The following is a 25231-nucleotide window of genomic DNA, read 5'->3' as shown; positions in this document are numbered from 1 at the left end:
TTGCAGTTGGAGTAATTTGCGTTTTTAGCTCAAACTTTTTTAGGCTTATCTGAAATTTAGGCTCTACTTTCTGATAACTTACGATGTTTAAACGAAAAGTCGAAAGGCTAAATTCCGTAAGTCAGTCAACAATGTTACATGCTTATACAAGCAGTGATAATACCACACAGTGGAAGATGCAGAATCAAATGTTAATGTGAAGAAATGAACATTGGAAACTTGTTTAAAATCTTACCAAAAATTTATTGGTTCATAGAAACTAAAATAAATAAACTAACAAAATAAGTTTATAAGAATAAACCCTGGCCATAAGCAGAGGTGGAGTTCGCAACTCCCCAACACCTACCGGACCTAACACACAAGAGGCTGACGAACACAAAAGAGAAGAGAGAGAACGATTGGAATCGTTCACTATTTATACTTGCCTCATTTGCATATGATTGGGCATCAAAGGATGCCAACCTAAAACTGAAACTTTACACGTGCCGAAAGAGTTGAGAAGTTAATCTAATGTGAATTAAGTAAATTTTATATTACATTACATTAGGAATGAGAACACAGTTAAATATCGTTTACCGATGTCTATCATATCTCCCCTTCTCATTCAGTAATGTTATTAAACTTTAAATTTTATACAATTTTAGCAGATTCAAAAATAACCCAAAAAAAAATCCACAAAGGGCCAGGCTTAATCTTTTGCAAAAAATTTAACAATTCAACAATAAACAAATATGGATCTACATCCAACAAAAATGCATCATCCATCAGCAGCTGCAGCTCAAAGCATCACTGCTCAAATCACTCTAAGTCCTTTCTCAAAAAAGTCCTTCTTGCCTATAGATGAGTCAAAGTGCGAGGAACAAGTAGTAAGTCCTAGACGAACATTCCCACATCAAAAACTATCCTGTCAAACTGTAATTCACAAAAATACTCAAAACAGTTTATTTGAAAAAAATGAGCACAATGATTTGACAAAAAATTTTTTTTTTTTTCACAATGACAAAATCATTTAAAACGCTAAGTTTTCAAAAATAAACTCTTGTCATTGAATCAAATTCCTCCATCTCAAAGATTAAACCAATGAGAAATTTGAAAAATAATTTCAGTTGTTACAAAAATATTTATAATACCCCACTATATTATACTAAACAATTTAATACTATGAGAATTAACGAAATATTTGTTCACAAAAACGATTCAGTTCAAAACGGGTCTGCAGATCGGCCCTGTTGAATTTACTACCTACATGTTTTACGGTAAAAATGTCCCGCTGAATCAAATCACGAACAAAAGAAAATTTTACATCAATATGTTTTGTACGGTGATTTTCAATCGGAGATTTAACAAAGTCAACGGCCGACTGATTATCAGCGTACATTACAGATTTAATTTTATTTTTTCTAACAATTCCCCAGCGTAAACATTCGTTCAATACATGGTCAAACCACATAAGCTCTTTAGACGCTTCACAAAGGGCCACAAACTCACTTTCCATAGTGGAAAGGCTAATACAACGTTCTATGAAGGTTCGCCATTCAATTGGCGCATTATCCAACAAAATTAACTGCCTCCCGAGCGAAGTTCGATCATCCCGATTAGCTGCGTAATCGACGTCAGAAAAAGCTATTAATTGGGTTTGATTACAATTTAATCTAAGTTTTAAATCTTTTGTTTGAAAATTATAACCCAGAAGTTTTAAAAGACCGTTCCAATGAATGACACCAGGATTGCTTTGGAATTGACTAAAGATATTGACCGCATAACAGATGTCCGGTCTCGTTCTGCTCGCAATGAAAGAAAGACAACCCAACAAATTACGATAAGGAATCCTTGACACATCAAATTTTTCATTTTCTGTATTAGGACAATTCGACTTTGAAAAAACAGTGCCTTTACAAATCGGCAATGGTGAAACCGGAAAATTAAAATGTTTGAACTTTTCAAAAACTTCAATGATATATTTAGTTTGAAACAAATTCAAACCATTTTCAGTTCTTTCAAATTCAACACCTAACAGTTTTTTCGTTTTTCCGAGAACTTTTAAGTTAAAATTTTTCCTAAGTAAATTTAAAACATGATTTAAATTTTTTTCTTTCCGTGCGAGCAAAACAATATCGTCAACATACAACAATAAAATGACACATGAATTATAAATATAAACACAATTACATTCTTCAAATTTTTGAAAACCAATTTTCAATAAAACACTGTTTATCTCAAAAAACCACATACAGCCACTCTGGTGCAAACCGTAAATTGCTTTATTAAGCTTACAAACTAGATTTTCTTTCCCTTCAATTGCAAAACCCGGTGGTTGTCTCATAAAGATGCATTCTTTTAGAGGTGCATATAAATAAGCATTTTTTACATCGCACTGCAAATCGAACCAGCCTTCTGATATTTTCAAGGAAAAGAAAAATCGAACCAATGAAAAATGAATCGTCGAACTAAAAGTCTGATCGTACGATTCAGGGGATTGTGCATATCCCTGAGCAACAAGTCTCCCACGATACCTAACAATTTTTCCTGATTCATCTCTTTTAACATTGAAAACCCATCTTGATCCGATTGGTTTTTCATTTGCAGGCAAAGGTGTTAAATCCCACACTTTTCTAGAATGCATAACCTCTAATTCATCCCTCATTGAATCTAACCACCGGTCCTTTTGCTTAGATTTCAGAACCGTTTTGTAATTCTTAAGAATTACAATTTCATCTTCTAGTCATAAGTTACATAAATTTAAATGAACAGTTTGATCAGAAATTTCACCTTGATATAGATTTTTACCATTAAAATCAAATAAATGTGGTTTAAACAAAATAGCATTTTTAGAACAATATTTTTCAACATCACTTAAAGAACGCAATCGTTCAGAAGAATGTTTCTCATAAAAATAAATATCAGTACGAGATTTATCTGACCTTGGGATTGCTTTCCTCACCCATTCAGTTTCACCCAGTGATGGGTTTTCCCCATTTTCACTCAAGTCAGAATTCGAATCTGATTCATCCCCGCTCGTCTCGCTTTCACTCTCATCAGAAGATAAGAATTTAGATGGCGTACTCGGGCTTTCACTTCCGTTATCCGATTCGGACTTCGATTCATTTTCTGAATTTTCAGAAGCTGATTGAATATTTGACCATTTAAGACAGGGACCCAGCACAGCTCCATTAGAATCACTCTCTGATATATTTTTAAAAGCTTCTTTGTAATAAACATTTTCATTAAAATTTACATTTATACTTTCAAAAATTTTTCCGCTTTCGGGAATCCAGATACGAAAACCCTTAGTGTTAAATGCATAGCCCAAAATTATACCTTTTTTGGCTTTAACATCAAGTTTGTCTCTGCTGACGGGGTGTTCCAAGATAACACAAAACACCGAAAGGCACTTGGCTTACGTCCACCATGTAACTCAAAAGGTGTTTTAGTTTGTCCCGAGTGACAAATCCTATTCCAGGTATAATTGAAATAAAGCATAGCATCCGGCCAAAATCTTTTACTTAGCCCGCTTTCTTCCAATAATACTGTTGCAACATTAGCGGCTGAGTGATTGTACACTTCGGCCAAACCATTCATCTCTGGACTCAAAATATTGGTTAACTCATGTTTTATACCGTTATCCAAACAATAATTGTCAAAAATTTTATTTATGAATTCTCCCCCGTTGTCAGTTCTAACAGCTTTTACTTTAAGATTTAAAAACCTTTCAGCACGCTTTATGTGCCTCATGAAAATTTCTGGTACTTTGCTCTTTTCACTAATTGGATACAAAGCAGATTTACGTGAAAAATCATCAATGATTGATAAATAAAAACGTTCCCCCTTATTTCCCTTAATATTACATGGACCCCACACATCAGCATGAAGTAATTCAAGGGGACACTTGGACCGTATTTTACCTATTGGTTTAAATGAAACACGTTTAAATTTACCAATTTTACAATTTTCAATCTATTTTTACATTTTTGAATTTAGGCAGGCCATGGACACATTCAAATTCACCGCTCTTTCTGATACTATCGGTGTTAATATGTGCCAGCCTTCTATGCCACAATTCTAATTTCTCTACATTAGAGCATTCAGTTTTCTCATTTTCGAAATGATCATTACCTTTACTTGGTTTTATACTTTCTTGATACGACTTATTATACAAAATTTGAGGTTTTACAAAATAAATGCCATTTCTTAAAATTGCTCTAAATATAAATCCATTTCGACCAGATATCGCCACGGAGCCGTTTCCCCCTTCAAACTTAGTACCCCCCCTTATTGAATTTAGTACCCGATAACAAATTTTGATGCAGGTTAGGAGAGTACATTATGCCTTTTAAAACAATGATAGTATCATCAAACTTTAATTTCACAGTTCCCATCCCCAAAATGGGGAAAGTTTCATTTCTAACGGCTACAGCCATTTCTTTATTTCGCAATGGTTTTAAGTCCTCAAAAGCACTACGAATGTTGACGAAATGATGGGTGGAACCAGTGTCAAAAATAAATTCATCTGGGTCTTCTGATACTTCATTTAGATGTACTTCGGAAATGAAAAAGTTCTGGTACTTACACGCTTCCTTTTCCACTGATGGGGAACTGCACCTTGCAGTTTTCTTGCCCGCCTTCCTCTTATTCCGGACTGGAGTTCTGGACTTTCTCTCTTGCCATCCGAGATCCTTGTCAACACTTTGATTTTTATTTTTACACATATACCGCTTATGACCAGGTTTATTACAATTAAAACAAACTAGTTTCCCTTTTGCTCCTTGTCGAAATTACCCGGTTTCTTTACAAAGTTAGCCCTGCCGATAATTTTATCATCCTCATCTTTTAGTCAAATTCGTGATTCCTCGGCAATAAGTTCGCTGACTACTTTATTAAATGTGAATTCCTGTGCAGTAGTTCTAAGAATAACTTGACAAATATTGTCAAACTCTGAGGACAAATGATGCAAAACTTGAAAAATCAAATAATTTTCAGAGAAATTTGTGTCTATAGCCTTAATTCTTTCGAAAATTTGCCGAGTATGGGCAGCGAAAAGATTTATCGACTCTCCCTCTTTTATACGACATTGGGGTAACTCTGAAAACAATGTCATATGCTGACAACGATTGTCAGGAAAGAAGTGATCTTTCAAAGCCTTCCAGGTATCGGCCTCGTTGACCGGATTTTCTATTATCTTTTTGAAATTTTTCCCCAGATTTAAATAAATTATGGATAGGGCCACATCCTGTCGATTTTGAAAATTACAAATCTCTTGCTCAGTAGCCTTTTTTTCATCATTAGAAAAAGGTTCTTTTTCAATGCCATTAACAATATTCCACAGACCTCGTTCCATTAGGACAAATTTAATATCCGATGACCAACTCACATAGTTGTCAGACCTTAATTTTTCGATAGGAACACTCTGGGATGCCATGATTGATAAGAACACGAAAAACGCCAAAAATATTAAAAAAACCTAATTTCACAAAAAAAAAAAAAAACCCAACAAAATCTCAAAATATCCCCCCAAAAAAAAACCTAAATAGTGCAACTGTTACAGCTTCCCCCCTGGAACAAGTCCAGATCTTCCGCTGAATTTAGCAGCCACTATTCTGCCTAACACCAAGCCAACTATATCCCCCCATAAAATTCAAACGAAACGTCTGAGAAAAGTTTACACAACACATGGCTTAAAGATTCGATACAAATTTCCAAAAAGTAAAAGAAAAACTTATATCTCCACAGTTTTCATTCAACGCCGATGCGGGGAAAATAATTTCAAAAGATTTCCAAACACTTGTCATCTACCGATTCAGCAAAAAGACAAGTTAATTACAACATTCCATTTCATCACAAAAACACGAAGTCTAATACTCTACTCTGCTGACAATTCGAAAACATCTTAATACATTTCTATTACTTATGATACTGAACACGTAATTATTATGATACAATTGGGTAGGGCTGCACCCATAACCCTTATGATAACTTACAATGTTTAAACGAAAAGCCGAAAGGCTAAATTTCGTAAGTCAGTCAACAATGTTACATGCTTATACAAGCAGAGATAATACCACACAGTGGAAGATGCAGAATCAAATGTTAATGTGAAGAAATGAACGTTGGAAACTTGTTTAAAATCTTACCAAAAATTTATTGGTCCATAGAAACTAAAATAAATAAACTAACAAAAAAAGTTTATAAGAATGAGCCCTGGCCATAAGCGGAGGTGGAGTTCGCAACTCCCAACACCTACCGGACCTAACACACAAGAGGCTGACGAACACAAAAGAGAAGAGAGAGAACGATTGAAATCGTTCACTATTTATACTTGCCTCATTTGCATATGATTGGGCATCAAAGGATGCCAACCTAAAACTGAAACTTTACATGTGCCGAAAGAGTTGAGAAGTTAATCTAATTTGAATAAAGTAAATTTTATATTACATTACATTAGGAATGAGAACGCAGTTAAATATCGTTTACCGATGTCTATCACTTTCTTCATTAAATCTATGAATAAAAAGTAAAGGAATTGTTTCGGACAAAACATTGATAGAGGGTGCTGAAGTCAACTAGCGCGTAAGAGAGACTATAAACTTTCAGTCATGTGTACTCGGATGTCTGTGTAAGCACGCTGAGACCGCTTGGTCTTCATATAAATCGAATCATGTAGTCTTAAATCTCCAATTAAACTCGAAAGAAATTAAATTCGTGTAATCATTCTCGAAATCCATTCGATGTGCCAAATACTTCCTTTCCAGGCCGGTACAGGATGTCTCAAACGGGAATAAATTCAGGTAAGCGCAAATCTTGATTCAATCTCATACCAATCAGTTGCTTTGATCTGAATAATTCTTTAATTCGAATCTTACATAAATCCCAGTACAGATAGTGGTCCGTCGCAGTCTGGAGAGCTTTCGAGGGTAATTAAGCTAATTAAAAAGTAGAAATAAATCAAAAAGTTGCGAAAATCTAATTCATTTCGTTTTGATTTCGTTGTACGTTGCGGATTCATCTGGTTTTCCCCTCTCATGGCCCCTGGCGCCATGTGTTATGTTTCACAGTCTGACTAGGATTCTTAGCGTTGTTTATGGTTTTTTCATTCATGAGTAGTGAGTGGCGAAACTTAAAATTCTTTTCCTTGCGGAATATTTTTTCTTTCATTTGGTGTTGAAAAGTTAGATATTGCATTAATATGCCGAAATCAAAGAAGCAAAATCAGAGTGAAGCGGTGTCTAAATTCACATTTCTGTCGAAAGAATGTATTAGATACTGTGATAAAGTCGGAACTTTAATTTCGGAAAATGAAAACATTGCATTTCTAACGGGCATAAAAACAAAATTGGATAATTTAGCAGGGGGTTTGGAATCAGCATTCCTTTTAATTGAAGATAATGAGGAGTTTTATGATAAATACATTCAAACGTCAGATCAAGTGCTTGAAGCATTAGCTAAAATCGAAATCTTTGTATCACAGAACTCGGGATCCGCTGATCAGAAGGTAAGAAATGATCCGGAAGCAAAAACTCTTAAACTCCCGAAAATGACTTTGATGAATTTTTATGGAGATACAGAGGATTGGATTAGTTTTAGAGAAATATTTAAATCGGCTATTCTTGACAACAGTCAGTTAACAGAATTAGAAAAATTACAATATCTCCAGACAGCTGTTCGTGGAAGTGCAGCCAAATTAATTCGTGGCTTTTCTCTCCAAGGAGAGAACTTAAAAAACTGTTGGGATATTTTATGTCAGAGATTTGAAAACAAACGCATTTTAGCCTTAGCTCAAATAAATAACTTGTTTTCGTCTAAAATAACAAAGGTTGATAATTCGAAAGGTCTACTGGAGTTGTTAGATAGATGCAATGAAGCAGTCAGAAATCTAAAAACATTAGGTTTGGAGTCTAACGCTCTAAGTGACTTAATGATAATTCGATTCATGCTTTCCAAATTGGATGAGTTGGTTAGACAAAGATGGGAATTGACTTTAGATAATCACAGTATACCAAGTCTAGAGAGTTTTAAGTCGTTTATGGAAAAGGAAGCGCGAAGTCTGGAAAACAAAAGGGAAAGTCGAAATGATAGTAGCATTTCAAACCGTAAACCCATGGATAATCGGGAAAATAAAATGGGCAATTCAAATCGATTCCGTAAGCCTGTTGTAAATAGTACAATTGTAGAGAAAGGAAATATCTGTGTTGTGTGCAAACAAAATCATAAGTTATTCAAATGTCCAAAATTCAATAATATGCCCCTTGAGGATAGGTGGGGTGTCGTGCAAACTCACAAGTTGTGCGAAAATTGTTTGAGGGATAATCACAGTCAATCGGAGTGCAAACTTTCATACACATGTAAATGTTGCGCTTTGCGCCATCATACTTTGTTGCATAGGTATACTGTGGCTCCAGAGCCTGTCCATTCGGTATCAGCAGTGTCTAATAATGCGGGGCAAAACTCAATGTGTGTACTTTTGTCAACAGCATTAGTTAATGTGAAGGGTAGTTCGGGAGAGGTAATTCAGTGTAAATTATTGATTGATAATGCATCGCAAAATTCGTTAATCACTCGAAAATGTGCGGAACGCTTACAATTAAATTTTCAGAACACATCTCATCAGTTGATAGGGATTAATGGCCTTATGGCTGAAACTTCTCTTCATTCGACTACCTTTGAATTCTCCGCACACTTTTCTAAAAAATTTCTGAAAATTAATGCTTTCGTAGTAAATCAAATAACCTCACCTCTTCCGAATTTCCGTTTGAGAAAACATTCTTGGCCTCACCTGGAAGGGATTCAGTTGGCTGATCCCACATTCTATGACACATCAGAGATTGACATTTTGCTAGGGGCTGAGCTAGCCACACGTCTTATCATTGGCCCTCCTCTTCGAGGTCAGCACGGTACACCAGATGCCTTGCCAACAGAAATAGGGTATGTGCTGGCAGGCAAAGTCGGACATTGCCACAGTGATCGGAAATCTGTGTCCCACCTTACTGTGTCATTAAATGAGACTTACAAAAATTCTGGACCGTGGAGTCTGTGCCCATCCAAGAAATTCAAACGGAAGATGATGAACTCGCGGAAACATTGTTTAAAAAATCCGTTAAAAGAGATGAAAATGGAAGATATATTGTAAAGCTCCCCATAAAAGTAAATTCGAATCTAGGAGAAAGCAAAACCCAAGCGCATCAAAGGTTTCATCTCCTAGAAAAGAAACTCGATAGAAATCCCGCGTTAAAGGAACAATATGTCACATTCATGAAGGAGTATGAGAAACTTAACCATATGAGTGTCGTAAAATCTGAAGATGTCCATAAGGTCCCTCACTATTATTTGCCTCACCATGGTGTGGTTAATGAAAATAGCACCACCACGAAATTACGCGTAGTGTTCGATGCCTCAGCTAGAACCTCTAATCAACATTCTCTAAATGACATTCTTCTTACTGGACCTAAACTTCAGACTCACATATTTTGCAATTTGATAACATTTCGTTCCTATCCCGTTGCTTTTGTGGCTGACATCGCCAAAATGTATCGTCAGATTCGTATTGCTGAGGAAGATCAAGATTATCAAAGAATAGTGTGGAGGAATAATCAAGATGAACCTCTAAAAATATTTCGTCTTCACACAGTGACATACGGTACGTCAGCAGCGCCATTCTTAGCTCTACGTACTCTCCATCAACTATGTGACGATGAAAAGGAAAATTTTCCAATTGCGTCAGAATTATCGCGTACTCATTTTTATGTCGACGACTTATTGTGCGGTGCTGCATCTGTTGGAGAAGCAAGATCCATAATACCCGAAATGATAAAATTCATGGAAAGTGGGGGTTTCCCTCTGCGCAAATGGTCATGCAATTACCCGGAGGTAATAGAGAATCTTCCTGATCACATGAGAGCTTCTACCGATACCCATTCCTTTCAAAATGACGTAAATCAGAAAGTCTTGGGTCTTGAATGGAATGGAACTAAAGACAGTCTTCGGGTTCGGGCAGTCCTTACAGAACATGTAAATTCTAAGCGTCAATTACTCTCCGTTATTGCTAAAACATACGATCCACTTGGTCTTATCGCACCTGCCACCATTAAACTGAAAATAATGTTGCAAGAGATTTGGAAAACTAAAATAGGTTGGGATGATTCTTTACCTCATTATCTGCTCGAAGAATGGCAAACCTTTCAGTCTCAAAGTTTCGTCTTACAGGATATCTCTGCACCTAGGTATTTGCAATGCGCTAAAGCCACAACAATTGAGCTACATGGTTTCTCCGATGCTTCCACAAAGGCGTACGCAGCAGTGGTTTACATCCGTGCTATTTCCGAGACTGTGCGCGTATCTTTCGTGGCAGCAAAAACGCGAGTTGCACCAGTCCAGACATTGACTTTACCCCGTCTGGAATTATGTGGAGCATTATTGCTCGCAGAACTGGTGAACACTATCAAAAAAACACTGTCACTCAGTAATGAGAAAACCTTTTTATGGTGTGACTCAACCATCACTTTAAGTTGGATAGCCAATCCACCCTCAAGCGGAAACCAATTTGTTCGTCATCGAGTTACAAAGATTTTATCCATGTCAAATGTTAAGTCCTGGAATTTCATTCCTTCCCGGGAGAACCCAGCCGACTGTGCAAGCAGGGGACTCTTTCCTAACCAATTGAAAGATCATAAGACTTGGCTTACGGGACCAACCTGGCTCCAAAATGCTTCAAATTGGGCAAGTCCGTCTACAATTCCAGATGTTGTTCGGAACGATTCACATATTGAGGAGGATCTTTTCCTGGCAACCACCGCATCTGAAGAGCAGAGCCTTCTTAAAAGATATTCTTCTTATAAGAAAACAATTAGGGTTATTGGGTGGATTTTACGTTATTTCTACAATCTGAAGCACAAGGAAAGACTTTCAGGGACATTGACTGTTCCGGAGCTAGATCGGTCTTTGAAGTGCATTCTTCTACAAATTCAACAGGAGACTTTCAATACGGAGATTAACTGCCTGAGAAAAAAACGGGCTATTCCCACTTCAAGTCGACTTTTGAGATTAAATGTCTTCTTAGATGCCGAGGGACTTCTTCGAGTTGGTGGTCGCCTGTCAAAGCATCCTACTCTGCCGTATGACCATAAGTACCCTATTATTCTTCCAAAGCAACATCACTTCACAAAATTAGTTGTTGAGCACTTTCATGAAGTCAGTTTGCATGGAGGAACTGAAATGGTTTTATCCTTAATTCGTCAACAATTCTGGATAATAGATGGAAGATCAACAGTTAAAAAATTCCTTCGTATGTGTATAAGATGTTTCCGGTATTCTGCTAGACCGCCCACTCAACTAATGGGCGATTTACCCGCATCTAGAATTACACCTTCAAGGGCGTTCGAAAACACTGGAGTTGACTTCGCTGGGCCAATTATAACAAAATGTCAGCATATTCGCAAGGCGAGCGAATTCAAATCATATATATGCCTTTTTGTGTGCTTCAGCACCAAAGCCGTTCATTTAGAGTTAGTCTCCAGCTTGTCTGCTCAGGCATTTTTAGCAGCTTTTCGAAGGTTTGTGGCACGTCGGGGTCTACCAACTCATATGCATTCGGACAACGGGAAGAACTTCGTAGGTGCGGCGTCGTACCTAAAAGAACTCGTAAGAATGGTCAAAGACCCAATTGTGCAAGACTATTGTGCTTCGAGAAACGTGACGTGGCACTTCATTCCACCGTACGCGCCTAACTTCGGGGGACTATGGGAGTCTTCCATCAAGTTAGCAAAGCGTCATCTGGTAAAAATCACTCGAGGAGCGCTTCTAAATTTCGAGGAGCTAAGTACTCTCCTCTGCCAGATAGAGGCATGTCTAAATTCACGCCCACTGACGTCTCTATCTACCAACGTTAACGATTTCCAAGTGCTTACCCCTGGTCATTTTTTGATCGGGTCACCTCTATTGGAAATCCCAGAATCTGACTCCGCTAATAATCATCTTAGTTTTTATTCCAGATGGAGGTTGTTATTACAGCTAAAAGAGCAGTTCTGGAGAAGGTGGTCCAAGGATTATTTGCAGTCACTTCAACCCAGGACTCGGTGGACCAGAGCAGGGCGTCAACTGCAACTGGGACAAATGGTCTTGGTAGAAGACAAAGCTTCACCCCAAGGATTCATCCTAGGTCGAATCGCCAGAATATTTCCAGGGAAGGATGACATCACCCGAGTGGTCAGCATCCGAACCGCCACAGGAGAGGTCACCAGAGCTGTAGGACGTATACGACTGCTGCCGATTAGTGACTGTGCCCCCCCGGAAGATGTTTCGGACAAAACATTGATAGAGGGCGCTGAAGTCAACTAGCGCGTAAGAGAGACTATAAACTTTCAGTCATGTGTACTCGGATGTCTGTGTAAGCACGCTGAGACCGCTTGGTCTTCATATAAATCGAATCATGTAGTCTTAAATCTCCAATTAAACTCGAAAGAAATTAAATTCGTGTAATCATTCTCGAAATCCATTCGATGTGCCAAATACTTCCTTTCCAGGCCGGTACAGGATGTCTCAAACGGGAATAAATTCAGGTAAGCGCAAATCTTGATTCAATCTCATACCAATCAGTTGCTTTGATCTGAATAATTCTTTAATTTGAATCTTACATAAATCCCAGTACAGGAATTGTCCCACAGTTTTCCTTTTGACACCATTGGAAAAAGCATATTTTTTATTTCAGATCTCTCTCGACCTATGGTCGAAAAACTTGGCTTCTATCTTCAAAGGATAAAAAGTTACAAGAGTTTTAAAATGAAATTTGAAAAATGTCATTTTGGTTTAGATTGTCAACCATTTTATTTTCTCATTTCCATGGTTACGCTTTTTAAATTCATTTTTGTAATGTCGATGGCCCGCAAAGGAATAAGTGTGGACTGTAATTTTAAGTAACTATTTTATTTTATCTTAAGTCAGCAGACTATTAGCACTATTAACATGAAAACAAAAGACACAGCTACATTTCACATAAAAAAGGGTTGAATGACAAAACACATGACTTGCAATGCTGAAAAAGTTCTTATAGTTCATTGCCAATCGGTAATATGATAAATAATAAATAAATGCAAAAGCTTTGCACAACTATCGGGAGGAAAGTTAGATAGTTCATTTAGATCATCAACAATTGTTTCTTTCCTTATTTTGCATTTAATTTCTTAAACTTATTTTATTTCTTGTTTCCATGTTTATGCTTTTAAAATCCATCTTTCGCATTTAATTTCTTAAAAGTATTTTAATATCTGTCATCAGTGTTTGGAAGGGTTATTTTGCATGATGTTTTTTTTTTCTTTTATTTAAGTGTGATTGTTGTATATATTTCACGTTAGGCACTGAGCAGTTCAGTCTATGATTATGGTTTTAAAGCAACCGTAAATGTAATTCGTTGTTTTGGTAATTTGTTTTTATTTGAGCGAAATGTACAACTTTTCCTTCTTCTTTTTCTGACGATGATTTTTGAATGTTCCACTGGATGTTTTTTTATCTCATTAGACAGTTGGATTACAAAAGCGTGGTTGCTGCGCGAGTTTGGCGATAAACAATATTGCGGAACTATTTTTACATTTGAAAGATATTATTTGATTTCCTTTTTTGTTTATTTGGCGAAATATTTTAAATTGCAGTAAAAACCGTTTCACTCACTAAATAGAGTTTTAAACCAACTGTAAATCTAATTTAATGATTTGATGAAAAGTTATAAATTCCAAAGAAACTTAAATAGTTTTTTTTTTTTTTTTTTTGAAAAGGTGTGTAAAAGAAGACGATGATTTCACATCAGAGGGACAGGGGGTGTCAATTTTTTTTTATTCAACGGACACAATGAATTAAAGTAAAAGGCACCTTCTGAAAAGAACATGTTTTTTAATAAATCATAATAGCATTAAATTTACTAATGAAAGTCCAGCATCAGGGTTTATATGCTCATGAAAAACCTTGAAAAGTACTCAAAAAAAAAGTTCACTTTCAAGTGCTTGAAAACCTTGGAAAAGTTTTAAAACCTTGAAAGTTTTTGAAATTTTTCTAACTGTTTGAACTTTCTCGAAAACCAAGAAATTGCACTTGAATTTTTTCAAAAATATTTTCTGAACATGTGTTTGACATGCAGCATTGCGGAAAATTGCATTCAGTGTTTAATCCTTTTGTATCTTGTAAATATTTTGTTATTTTTGACAATCAAAAGTTGTTTCGACATATTGCGACCTCGAAACAACAGTAAGATACCTTACTGTTATTCTTGGGATTAGATGTCTTCTGTTGCTCTGAGGTGACAATATGCTACTTTAAATTAACTCATTTTAATTTGAATTTTAATAGATAATAAACAAATTTTTTTTGGAACCATAGCCAGATTGAACTTACTCAGACTTCGTGCAAAATTGCTTCTCATGGTTTGAGATTTTAATCTTTTTGCATCCTGTAAACATTTTAATATTTTGGGGAATGCAATCTTAGATTAGCATATTTTATGTTTAGTTTTAATAAGTAATGAAAAAATTTATTTTTTGGAAAACAGGCTAACATTGAACATGCTTTGCAAATTTTCTTCCTGTCCAGTGTTTGAGATTTCAATCCTTTGATTCTCATAAATAGTAATTTTTGGCAATTAGAGTTTTTTTTTTTTTTTTTTTGACCTAAGCTACCTTAGCTTATATTATTATTTTTTTAAACCAAAAAATTATTTTTTTTTTCTTTCTATATACTTATTTATTTTTTAAAGCTTGATTTTGATCATTATTAGCTTATCAGTTATTACTGATTTTTTGGAAAAATATTAAATTTAAACAAATGAGTACCTATTAGAAGCACCTAATATTTGCAATTGAAATGTAATCTATATATATAAACTAGAAAGTAGCCCGTCATGGTATGATGGGTGAAAATTGTTTCTACATTTGAACGAAGCAATTGCCTGTTTGGTGATATTTTGATCGATGAAATTTTAACCCTAACATCAGTGAATTAACCCTAAACTTCAGTAGATAGCGTCAATTCGCCTCTCCAGAGCTCGAATACGCTATCTTGCTGTGATTTACAATACTACCAAAGAAGGTAAAACATTCCCTTCCATGTGTTTTCTTTGGGGTAAGTTACAGGCTTCAGATAGTTTATAGTGTAACGTAATTTCAAAAACAATAGAAAAGAAAGCTTCCTACAAGCACTGTGATGAATTACTGTCATTCACTAATCTTCAAAGCAAGTTATAAGTTACAGCATTTGTTTGTTTTACCTTTTTCATTCGCCATTAGACTGGCTGCAGTGTCCCCTATAGTTTATTAGACTCGCAAATTGTTTTGGTTCCTTCGTTTTCCTAAAATGAGTCTTACCAGTAAAACTGTTAAGTTGCCGGATTGAGTTCAGCCTTGCCACAATAAAGCTTTTCCATGCATGTCAAACATTACCGAAACATATTATCAAATTATCATGTTGTTGTGCAAGTTTCATTGTTGAAACATGCGAGTTACTTGATCATCGGCTATTATTTATATGAGGATGGCTACTTCTGTATGTAAGGATGTCCAGGGTAAACTTCAAAGCTACTGGACAGATTTTAACCATTTTTTCACAACAGATAGATACATTATCAGGAAGCAACATAGACTATAATTTATTTCTACAAAACTTAGTTTAAAAAAGTTTTGATGGAAAACAGTAAATTTCATGTAATTTCCTTATTAAATGATTAAACATAAAACCATAGACTAATAATAAGAGTAGACCGAGCTATGGCAACCCTTTTGCTGCTCATAAACCAAACCATGTGACTGGTGGATATCCTAGCAACAGCGGGCGTTGATCATAGCAGACGATCAACGCCGGCAAGAAATAAAATAAATAGAATTGATGGAACACGGAATCTTTTATGGAGTCGGATTTGTAAATTTGTTATTCTAAGTTGTAAATATTTTGTTAATATAGTGAGTTTTTCGTTTAGATAGTATTGTGTATTTTCTTTATTCAATTTCAATAACTCTCTTAAGCAATTAAAGATGCAAGTGCCAAAAAGAATCGGCAAACGGTAAGATTTTTACCTACAATTTCAATTTAAGATACCAATTAGTACATTTTTGCGTCAATGCAAAACATTTACGCCATTATGTTTACACCAACGCTGACGTAGCAGTTCCGAATGAAATAAAAGTTACTGAAAACTGTGATCCAAAACTAATTACTAATGTCAAAATAATGCATAACTAAAAGAAAAACAGTTCAATCTCTGCGCCTGGTCCGAGATTGACCCATTTTTTTGGCTAAAATGACTGGACTATTAAGTATCAGCAAGAATGGTGTTAGTTGCATTGTGAGAGGGTTTTTTTTTTCTTTTGCCACACAGTGTGATTGGTGAGTGCTTATTTAAGGTTTTGGTTTGCTTATTACCTGGATTAATCAGAGTTTTAATTCTGTGGATTTCCTTTGGCCCGAGTAAGGCCAGATAAACAATGTTTTGCTGTACTTTAGGTGCCATTTGTGAAATTTCTCTGTTATTTGAATAAATTTCAAATAACATTAAAACATGACTTATGTTTTGCAGAATTATGTTCCGCCTCAAGCATGTCAAAATAAGAAACTTGTTTGGTCTGCGAGCCAGCAATCAGACTCTTCTTTTTCTGTAGCAAGTCTATCAGTGGACAATAAGAAAGAAGACCCCACTTGGAGAACCAGTCAAAAGATCTCCATTTCGAAAAAAGGACCAATCACACGAAACTTTAAAAAAAAAAGCACCAAGACAGTAAAGGTAAAATAGTGATGTATTCAGTGTCTCAATTGTTTAAGCTTTCACTTTTATACTTTTGTAGTTTTCTCAAGGTTGGTGTTAGTACAGTCATGGGGAAAATATGAAATTACTCGACTGTTATTAGGTACTACAGAAAAGAAGGCTATCAATTGACGTGGATTAGTCTCCTTAAAAATAGTTCTGATGAAATGTTGATAAGGAACCACGCACAAAGTAAAATAAACACAAAAAATTGAATTTTCAATTGGAAACACCCATTTTCTCTTCATAGTATAAAATGAAATTTCCAAAAAGCTTCTGTGTTTGAATGCTCAAAACTCGAGACTACCCAGCCGATTTCAACTAAAATGTTCAGTTTGTTTCTGTTGGCCGAGAGACCAACTTGTGTGGGATGATCGGACCAGGAGAAATGAAAAAAATGGAAACTTATTTTTTAAACTATGTAATAATTTATTCAAAACCAGTGTAAAAATGTAAATAGGAAAAACAAACATTTATAAAAATCACATCCCCTATTAACAATTCAAATAAAATAATACCCCCCAACAAATAAACATCACTGAGAAATATCACAAGATTCAAGATTTCGTTACTTTTACAGGGTTCGTACACTCCGGGAAAACCTACAATTGTCAGGAAAAATGACATGATGAAAAAAGTTAGGGAAATTTGCAACTTTGCCCCAAAAAATTTTTTTCCAATTTTTTTTTACCAGGGAATTTTGTCAATGAGATCTATCTGCATTTTTATCGATGCTTATTGAAAAGAGTTGTAAAAAGTTTTGAGGCAAAATGATATTAGCAATAAAAAGCGCCCCCCCCCCCCCCGCCAAAAAAAAAAAAATTCGCGGACGCCATTTTTGCCCCTCAATAGTTCCCAAGAAAAATATTCCTAGGGTGAACAGGAATTATGCACAAATCAACAGAGGGGAAGACAATTTACTGCTTCTGAAGCATAAGCCTGCAGGTGGCAGGATCCATCTTTTTTTTATCGAAAAGTCTTTTCAGCTGCCCGTAGAACATAGTTGCCATTTTTGGTCATTCATAAGATGGAAGTAGACACGATGCTTAAATGCCTAAGTTTCCAAAAATGAAGCAGAATTGAATGTTTTCTTTAACTGCAAGCTAATGAAAGTAACGCAAAATGTGCTGCAAACTTTTTTTTTTTTAAATATGGAATTTTCTTGAGAAATGAAAAATTTTGTTCTCAAATTTTAATTTAATTCTCATTGCATCGGATGCAAATGTGCTAAAAGCTTTTCAACTGAATTGTAGTTTCACGAAGATTTATTATTTTTAAATTGTTTTCATACTACAAATTCAAAAAATTATTTCTTAATTTTTTGTCGCCGGCATATTTGGTCATTCCCAAGATGGCAGTACAAAGAGTTTTTAAGTGCCTAAGTTTTCGAAAATGGCATTGGATGCTTATTGCAATGCAAACTATTGATAACAACGCAAAATGTGCCTTTTTTTCCAAATAATTCGTAATTATTTTCAGGAAAAATGCAAAATTTTGTCTCCGGCACATTTTTTTAATTACACTTTTGTCCTAAAAACAGACTATTTTGTCTTTATTGTAGTTTTTTAAGAATTATTAATTATTTATAACTACTTATATGCTAAAAATTCAAAAGTCTACTTATTATCTTAATTTTTTTTACTTAGTTGCCATATTTGGTCGTTTGCAATACTCTTTTGGTTTTGTTATACTCTTTATCACTGGTATTGCTAGCTTACAATAGCCATTTAAAACAACATCAGGTTTTTCAAAGTCACTTTTTTTTTTTTTTAAATTAGGCAACCTACGTCCTGGCCTTTGAAATAAGTGAAATGAATATGGAAGTATAAATAGGATTTCACTGTGCTTTATGATTAATGCTCAGAGCATGTCCATTCTACCAAAAAAAAAGAATTTTTAATGGTCTGTTCTGACTATCAGGCAGTAGTAAAAACCACACCAATTCAGGCAGTTCTAGCATTAACAGGCAACAAATCAATAGAGGTAATAATTCAGGAAAGAGCTTTTATATTGTATGAAAAACTAATCAGGTTACTGTCAACTGATTTATGGAGAAACTATTACATCACAGAGCCCAGAAGACTGAAAACACAGAACGGTTTTTTACAGAAGGCTTATAAATTGAAATTAGACTACCTCCTCCAGAATATACCTAAGGAAAACTACTGAAACCTTCCAACCCCATGCAACTTGAATCAATCAGAACTGAACAGAATTTGATGCATAAGATTACAAAGTCATCATCAGTAGATGATGAAATGAAAACAGCTGCATTAGAGACAATATGCTACAAATAACCAGAAAAAAATGGCTTCATTTATATACAGATGAATGGCAGAGGATTGGGGTTGGTGCTGGTATGCATTCAAAATTATTTTCATCTGTGATGCATGAAGTATTATGTATCAATTGTTTTTGCAATTCAAAAAAAAAAAAAAACTATCAAGCAGTTATTTGGCTTTGCCCTCATGTTACTTGTTATTATCAATGTCCCCCCCCCCCCCCAGAATTCTGGTATTGTATGTTGATTCATTAATAGGAAATTATCAGTGTATGATGTATGTCAATCCTCCTTTTTTAGTATCTAAGTCAGTGTTCGCGCTCAACTATCCGTAACATGGGTCCCAGGGACCCGTTAATAAAATAGATTTGGGTCCTTTGGTGGAAAAAATGAGTCCCTTAAATTTTAAACAGAAAATCTTAGTGTGTAAATGAATAATATAAAAATATTTATACTTGGGGGGGGGGGGAGGCATGAAATAAAATAAATTGGTTATTTTTGCCCTAATTTTTTTTGTGATTTTATCATTGTAAAATTATTTTCAAATAATACACTTGCAAGACTCAGTTATGTGAGAAACTATTTGGTCAGTTACAATGAGATTAACTCAAAATTTACTTTAAAAATGGGTTTTACCATAAAATATAAAACAAGTGCCTCTGATTAATCAAGCAAAAAGCACTCCCTTAACTTTTGTTTTCCTGGAAATTTTTCTTAGTGAAAAAAGCAAACAGACCCCCCCCCCCCCCTTCCCAATTATCATTGGCAATTACATAATAATAAATCGCAAGCGAATGAACCCAACGCAAAAATCGCGATCGCAAAAACGAAACATTTTCTCATATGAGCGTGAAAATTGCTCATTTGCAATCTTAAATCAGTATATTTGACTTTATTTTGACTTGTTCAAAATATCTGTTTTGATTTTTGTTCTATTTTAAAATCGCGCCATTTTGAAAATGGCGCGATCGATTAATACCCGACTTTTGCAAGTCCAAATAAAAATAACCCATCAGAAAGAGATGAATTATTAGAAAAAGAACAAGGTTAAAGTGCTTTTGTATAAAATTCAAGTATTCATAAGCAATTTAACAAGAAAAATGTAAAGTTCCGAACTCTTTGTGTTTAGCGCGATCTGGAAAATGTTCGCCATTTTTTTTCTCTCCCATTTTTTTTCTGGTTCTTATCTTTTGGGTTTTCTGGGTCCCTGGGACCCGATTTTTTCGCGGAAGTTGCGTCCCTTTCCCGCGAATTTGCGTAAAAAACCCGCTATAGCGCGTAAACGCGAACCCTGTAAGTACATAAACATTACATCCTATTGTGTAAACTTCTTTCCAGAGTAATATCTTAAAATATTATTTGTGAATTATTTATGTGATAATTTTCAAATAATTACAAAGCATGGTTTGTATTGCAGAACACACCTAAAACACCTCAGTGTCCAAGAACCATTTGGTCTGAGAGCCAGCAATCGGACGTTCCTTCTGATAGCTCAAGTGTTTCTGTAGAGAATGAGGAGGAGGATCCTGCTTTTATTCACTGGAATAAAAGAACTCGAAGTGCAGAAAAGAAAAGTAAAATGGCAAAACCGAAAAAACTGCAAAAGAAAAAAGTTACCTCTATTACTTGTGATACAAAGAAGAAAAAAATCTTATTTCATGGTATTAATAATTACTTTGACCCAGTAGGAGCTGCGAAATCTTCAAAATCTTTGAGGCAAGTGCTTTGAAATGTGGTTCTTTTATTATTCTTTATTGCATCGAGAATATTTCATGCAGAATATTATAAAGTTTACACGGCTTTTTTCCCCTAAAAGTACCCTTTTAAAACTTGGTCCCCAGAATTATCTTTTTTAATGTTTTAAAGGTTTTTAGTTCCTGAAAGTCTTATTTTCATGACTTGAAAAGTTCCAATATTAATCAGTATTGGGTTTAATCTTTTGTGATAGTTTTTTTTTTTTTTTAATTTATTTATTTTATTTTATTTATTTATTTTTTGTACAAATTATGTATCAAGATTTTTATTATTTAAAAACTAGCCTGGTTTTCTTTTATAGGTATTTGTTTTATATTAACTATGTTAATATAAATATAGGTACCCTGGGTGTGAAAATTTCTCTAAGGAAAGAACAAAGTTTTTTGCTGAAATAAAATGACCATTTCAGCAATTTTGGTATTTAATACACTTGTGGACTCTAGAGCCTACTACTGATGAGTTCTGTTGCTTACCCCTAATTTGTAAAAATTCTTAGCAAAAAAGAAAATTGCAGGAGCAGTAAACTCCCATGGAAATTAAACCTGCTTTGGTCCGTGATAATTCTCGAAAGAAGAAGAAAAAAACACAAGACTGAGACAATAAAACAGTGCCTAGCAAATAACCAACTTCTGTGTTACTGTACTGAGATAACAAAACATAAAATAAGTATGTTTGAATTTTGACGATTTTATACAAACATATGCTTTTACTGAGTATAGAGTTATAATGAGCAAGTATTGCGGTGTTCTCACGCTCATTATTAATGAGTTAAGCTGTAATAAAAATCAACAAGTTTTCAAGATCCTTAACATTAGCAATAAGTAAATACCTTTGAACTAAATGCAAAAGTAAATTAAAAGTCATTATAAATGCAAAAAACTGCAGACATGTTTCAAATTTACCTTGAACCCCTTTTTCAATGCAAATAATGCATAATATTGTATCATAAGAGGGTTGATTTGTTGAGGTCATTGCTACTTAGACAAAGTCAGTGCATTAGTAAAATTTGTATGGATGGTTTTTCATGTACATCAGCCTTTATTTTTCCTTGTAAAGGGTCCAGCATTCCGAGGAGATGGATATAATTCCTGAAATGGCAGAGGAAGTGGAGGTGAGGACGCATGCATCTCCACCAAGAAAAATCTGTGTGCCTGGTATGCTATTCATCTATTTCACTATACATTATTTTCTTTCACCTTGCATTTCTGGTTTCCTTTGTCTTAGACAGGGCTTCCCAAATTTTGGTCTGTGGACCCATTTGGGGTTCGCTTCAAACTTCGGAAGTTTTAAAACATTAAGTGATACTTTCATTTGTTTTTTGAGCCCAACTGACCTGACGTCTCAAGGTATGATATGGCAACATCATGCATAGGTGGTTGAACTATTTTCTGTTTCGACAAAACCGTGCAGTCTGTGGTCATGCAAATATGAATGTTTGATAGGGATGACTTCATACTGCTCCTAGAAATCTACTTTCCATCATACTTTTCCTTGAGGGTCTGACTAATAAAGAAGTTACTTATTGATAAGTTCTTTTAGAGCAATTTTATTTTAGAAACTGTTATGCTATGTTTCTCTGAAAAAAATAATTTGTCTGGAGTCTACAAATTTTACCTGGCTGCTAAAGTTTTGTAATTTTTGTCAGTCTGTGTCAACCCTCATTTTTGGTTTTGGCTGGAAAACAAAAAACACCAATCGTTAAAAAAGCAAAGCATTTTTCTTCCATTGCCACAACTTTCTTAGTGCGAATCCAAATTTACAACCTATGCAGCTTCCAAAACTCAATTCCAAACCTGTCTAGATGGTGATCCTAATATTCGACTCCAGCTGTAAGCAATTAAACCCAATATATTAAAATTGCATCAGTTAAAACAGCCTCACCTTTCCCCTTAGTTCAAGGTTTAATTTTGAATCTTGATCGTTTTATTACCTGTTGACTTCTGTCTTTTCAACTTGATTTTTGTACTCCAGAATTTGGAAATAAAGTTAAGCATTGTAAACTACCTAACTTTTTTAAAATAGTAATATTCTCCTCTACTTAATTAAGGTTAATTTATTCAATTTTCTTCCAACTACTAGACGTATATACTCAAATGACAGGAGTCTGCACTGAACATTGGTCTATGAAATTGTTCCGCTAGCTACAAAGTTTGGGAGGCCCTGGTACCATTAGCAAAAGGGAGTATTTTGGGAACTCCCACTATACAAAACACTCACAACAAGTCAGATAAAGTGGGTTTGTCCTGGTGGGAAGCTTTCATCAACAGTAAAAAGTGGACTTCAGGATTACAATGCATTTTTTTTTTTTAAATCTAAACAACAAAAGCTGCTTAAAGCTTTTTGGCCCTTCCACTTGCATGTGCGTGTGTTGAAAAAACCTTTTCTACTCTTCATAGGATGAAAATATGCTTCATCATGAGCTTGCTTTAATACGCATTCACAAGGATGAATATCCATGTACTGATAATGTATGGTGAATTTTCTCGCTAATAGGCTTGTAACCATGTTACGGTTCCCCGCTATGATAATTTCGTATCTCGCCAATTGACTTGTGCCAATGTTACAGTTCCACGTTATGATAATTTCGTAATTTACTCGTCCATCTTATGATAGTTTTGTCCTTAAAATTGGAATAGAAAAAAGAACCACATCGAATTTTTGAAAAATCGCTTTGAGGTGCCCACCCCCATGCTACAAACTAACTTTGTGCCAAATTTCATGAAAATTGGCCGAACGGTCTAGGCGCTATGCGCGTCACAGAGATCCAGACATCCTACAGACGACATCCAGACATCCTCTGGACAGAGAGACTTTCAGCTTTATTATTAGTAAAGATAAAGTTATTTCTGTTCAGTTTGGAACAGTTCTTCTCTCCCTTGTTATCTGTTTAAGAAATTAGGAATTGACATACAAACTCTCACCTTGTTGTTACTTATACCACTCAGATAGCCAACCCCGAGTAACAGCGCTACTCAAGTTAAGACAGAGAGGTACTGCTTCCATTTATCGAAGACCAGTTTAGGTGGAAGTCTGATTTGACTCAGACAGCACCAACCAGGAGTTCTTTTTAGGAATTGACATACCAACTCTCACCGTTCATCTCTCTTTCAATCAGAAGTGGCTCTCAATTCTAAGAGATATGGAGCACTCCCAAAGGAAAATACCCCTTAAAAAACCTTCTAAAAAGTAATATGGCGCAATCTGTGCTATGACCCCCCACCCCCGCTTGGTGTGGGCTTAGACCATTAAGAGATAGACGAGCCATTCCATTTAGTCGCTATTATATGCGCTGATGCAGGAGTAAGGGCGAAAAGTTTTACGACCCGGGGAGAAGATCAAACAGTTTCGCCGCTCTCTACCACGTGATTCGGTCATTTGGATTTCAGCGTTTTCTTCCCATGTCTCTATTCTAGTAGGAGAGAGTCCAACTGAATAACATGCCGTATTGCTGTGCACACAATTGCAATGAAAAAGCATGTGTTGGAGTACGAACCTGAAGAAAATCATATATATAAACTAACAAAATTAATAACCGAAAAATATTTAAGGATACGAATGTATCATTACGTAAAAAACATCAATGAATCTCGAAGTGCACCAAAAGTACACAGCAAATGCACAAAACTAATCTTGTTCAAAAACCAATAACTGGAAAATAAAAAAAAAGAAATTTTCTTGAATCTTGTGTTACAATTAATTTTATTGCCACAACATTTTTTCTCTAAACAATTATAAACGTTGAAGAATATCAGAGGAGCTAATGGTATTCGAAAGTTGAAAGAATTATAATGGAAATTGAGAAGTATTTCGATAAAAAATAGCGTCTAACTTAGCAAAAAAAAAAACGAAAGAAAAAGATATATATATAAATGGATGTATGTTTGCGTGTGGGTAGGTGTTTGTTCTTTATACAAATACAAAATTTGCGTGGGAGTTTTACCAAATTTGGCACACAGGTTTTACTTTTAAATGCATTTTAGGTATCACCTCCCAAAAGAGCGTCCCCCCACGCAAACGCTTCCCCCGTAGTGATGTCAGTGCATTTTAGACATGAAATATGATTTTAAACATATCTGAATTTCAGTATTTACATTTTTCAGTGACTCTTAATGGCATTTCGTGTATAAATCCACCCCTCCCCCAGAAGGGTATCAACTGGGGGGGGGAGGGGGATTCAAACAATTGTTTTATAAAAACCTTTTTTTCCCCTGTCCTATAAAACAAAATTAACACTTTTTTCATCTCACTAACCACTTTTACACGCAATAAAACAATTTACGCTATGAATGCACTTCTCTATAAAATCAGCCTATCTCTAACTTGTAAACTGTACGGGAAATTGCATTTCGAATTTCGTAAATATACCTTTTTTAATTCCGAATCCAAAATATTAAAAATATGTTTAGAGTAGCTAAAATTTTCGCGATTAACGA

At 35.1% G+C, this 25231-nt stretch overlaps 1 protein-coding gene across 1 annotated transcript in view; it reads left to right on the top strand.

Annotated features, from left to right (window-relative positions):
- The window catches only part of LOC129225836 (uncharacterized), an 86010-nt gene that overhangs the window by 46043 nt on the left and 14736 nt on the right, over positions 1-25231 (top strand). The window contains exons 8-10 of the mRNA XM_054860355.1: positions 16538-16741; positions 20461-20759; positions 21855-21952. Coding sequence (XP_054716330.1) covers positions 16538-16741; positions 20461-20759; positions 21855-21952 — 601 coding nt within the window. The remainder of the gene's footprint in view (positions 1-16537; positions 16742-20460; positions 20760-21854; positions 21953-25231) is intronic.

This window comes from Uloborus diversus, chromosome 7 (assembly GCF_026930045.1).
Source record: "Uloborus diversus isolate 005 chromosome 7, Udiv.v.3.1, whole genome shotgun sequence".
Classification (NCBI taxonomy): Eukaryota; Metazoa; Arthropoda; class Arachnida; order Araneae; family Uloboridae; genus Uloborus; species Uloborus diversus.
Note: the sequence above shows the minus strand (reverse complement) of the source record. Positions and strands in the feature narration are given on the sequence as shown.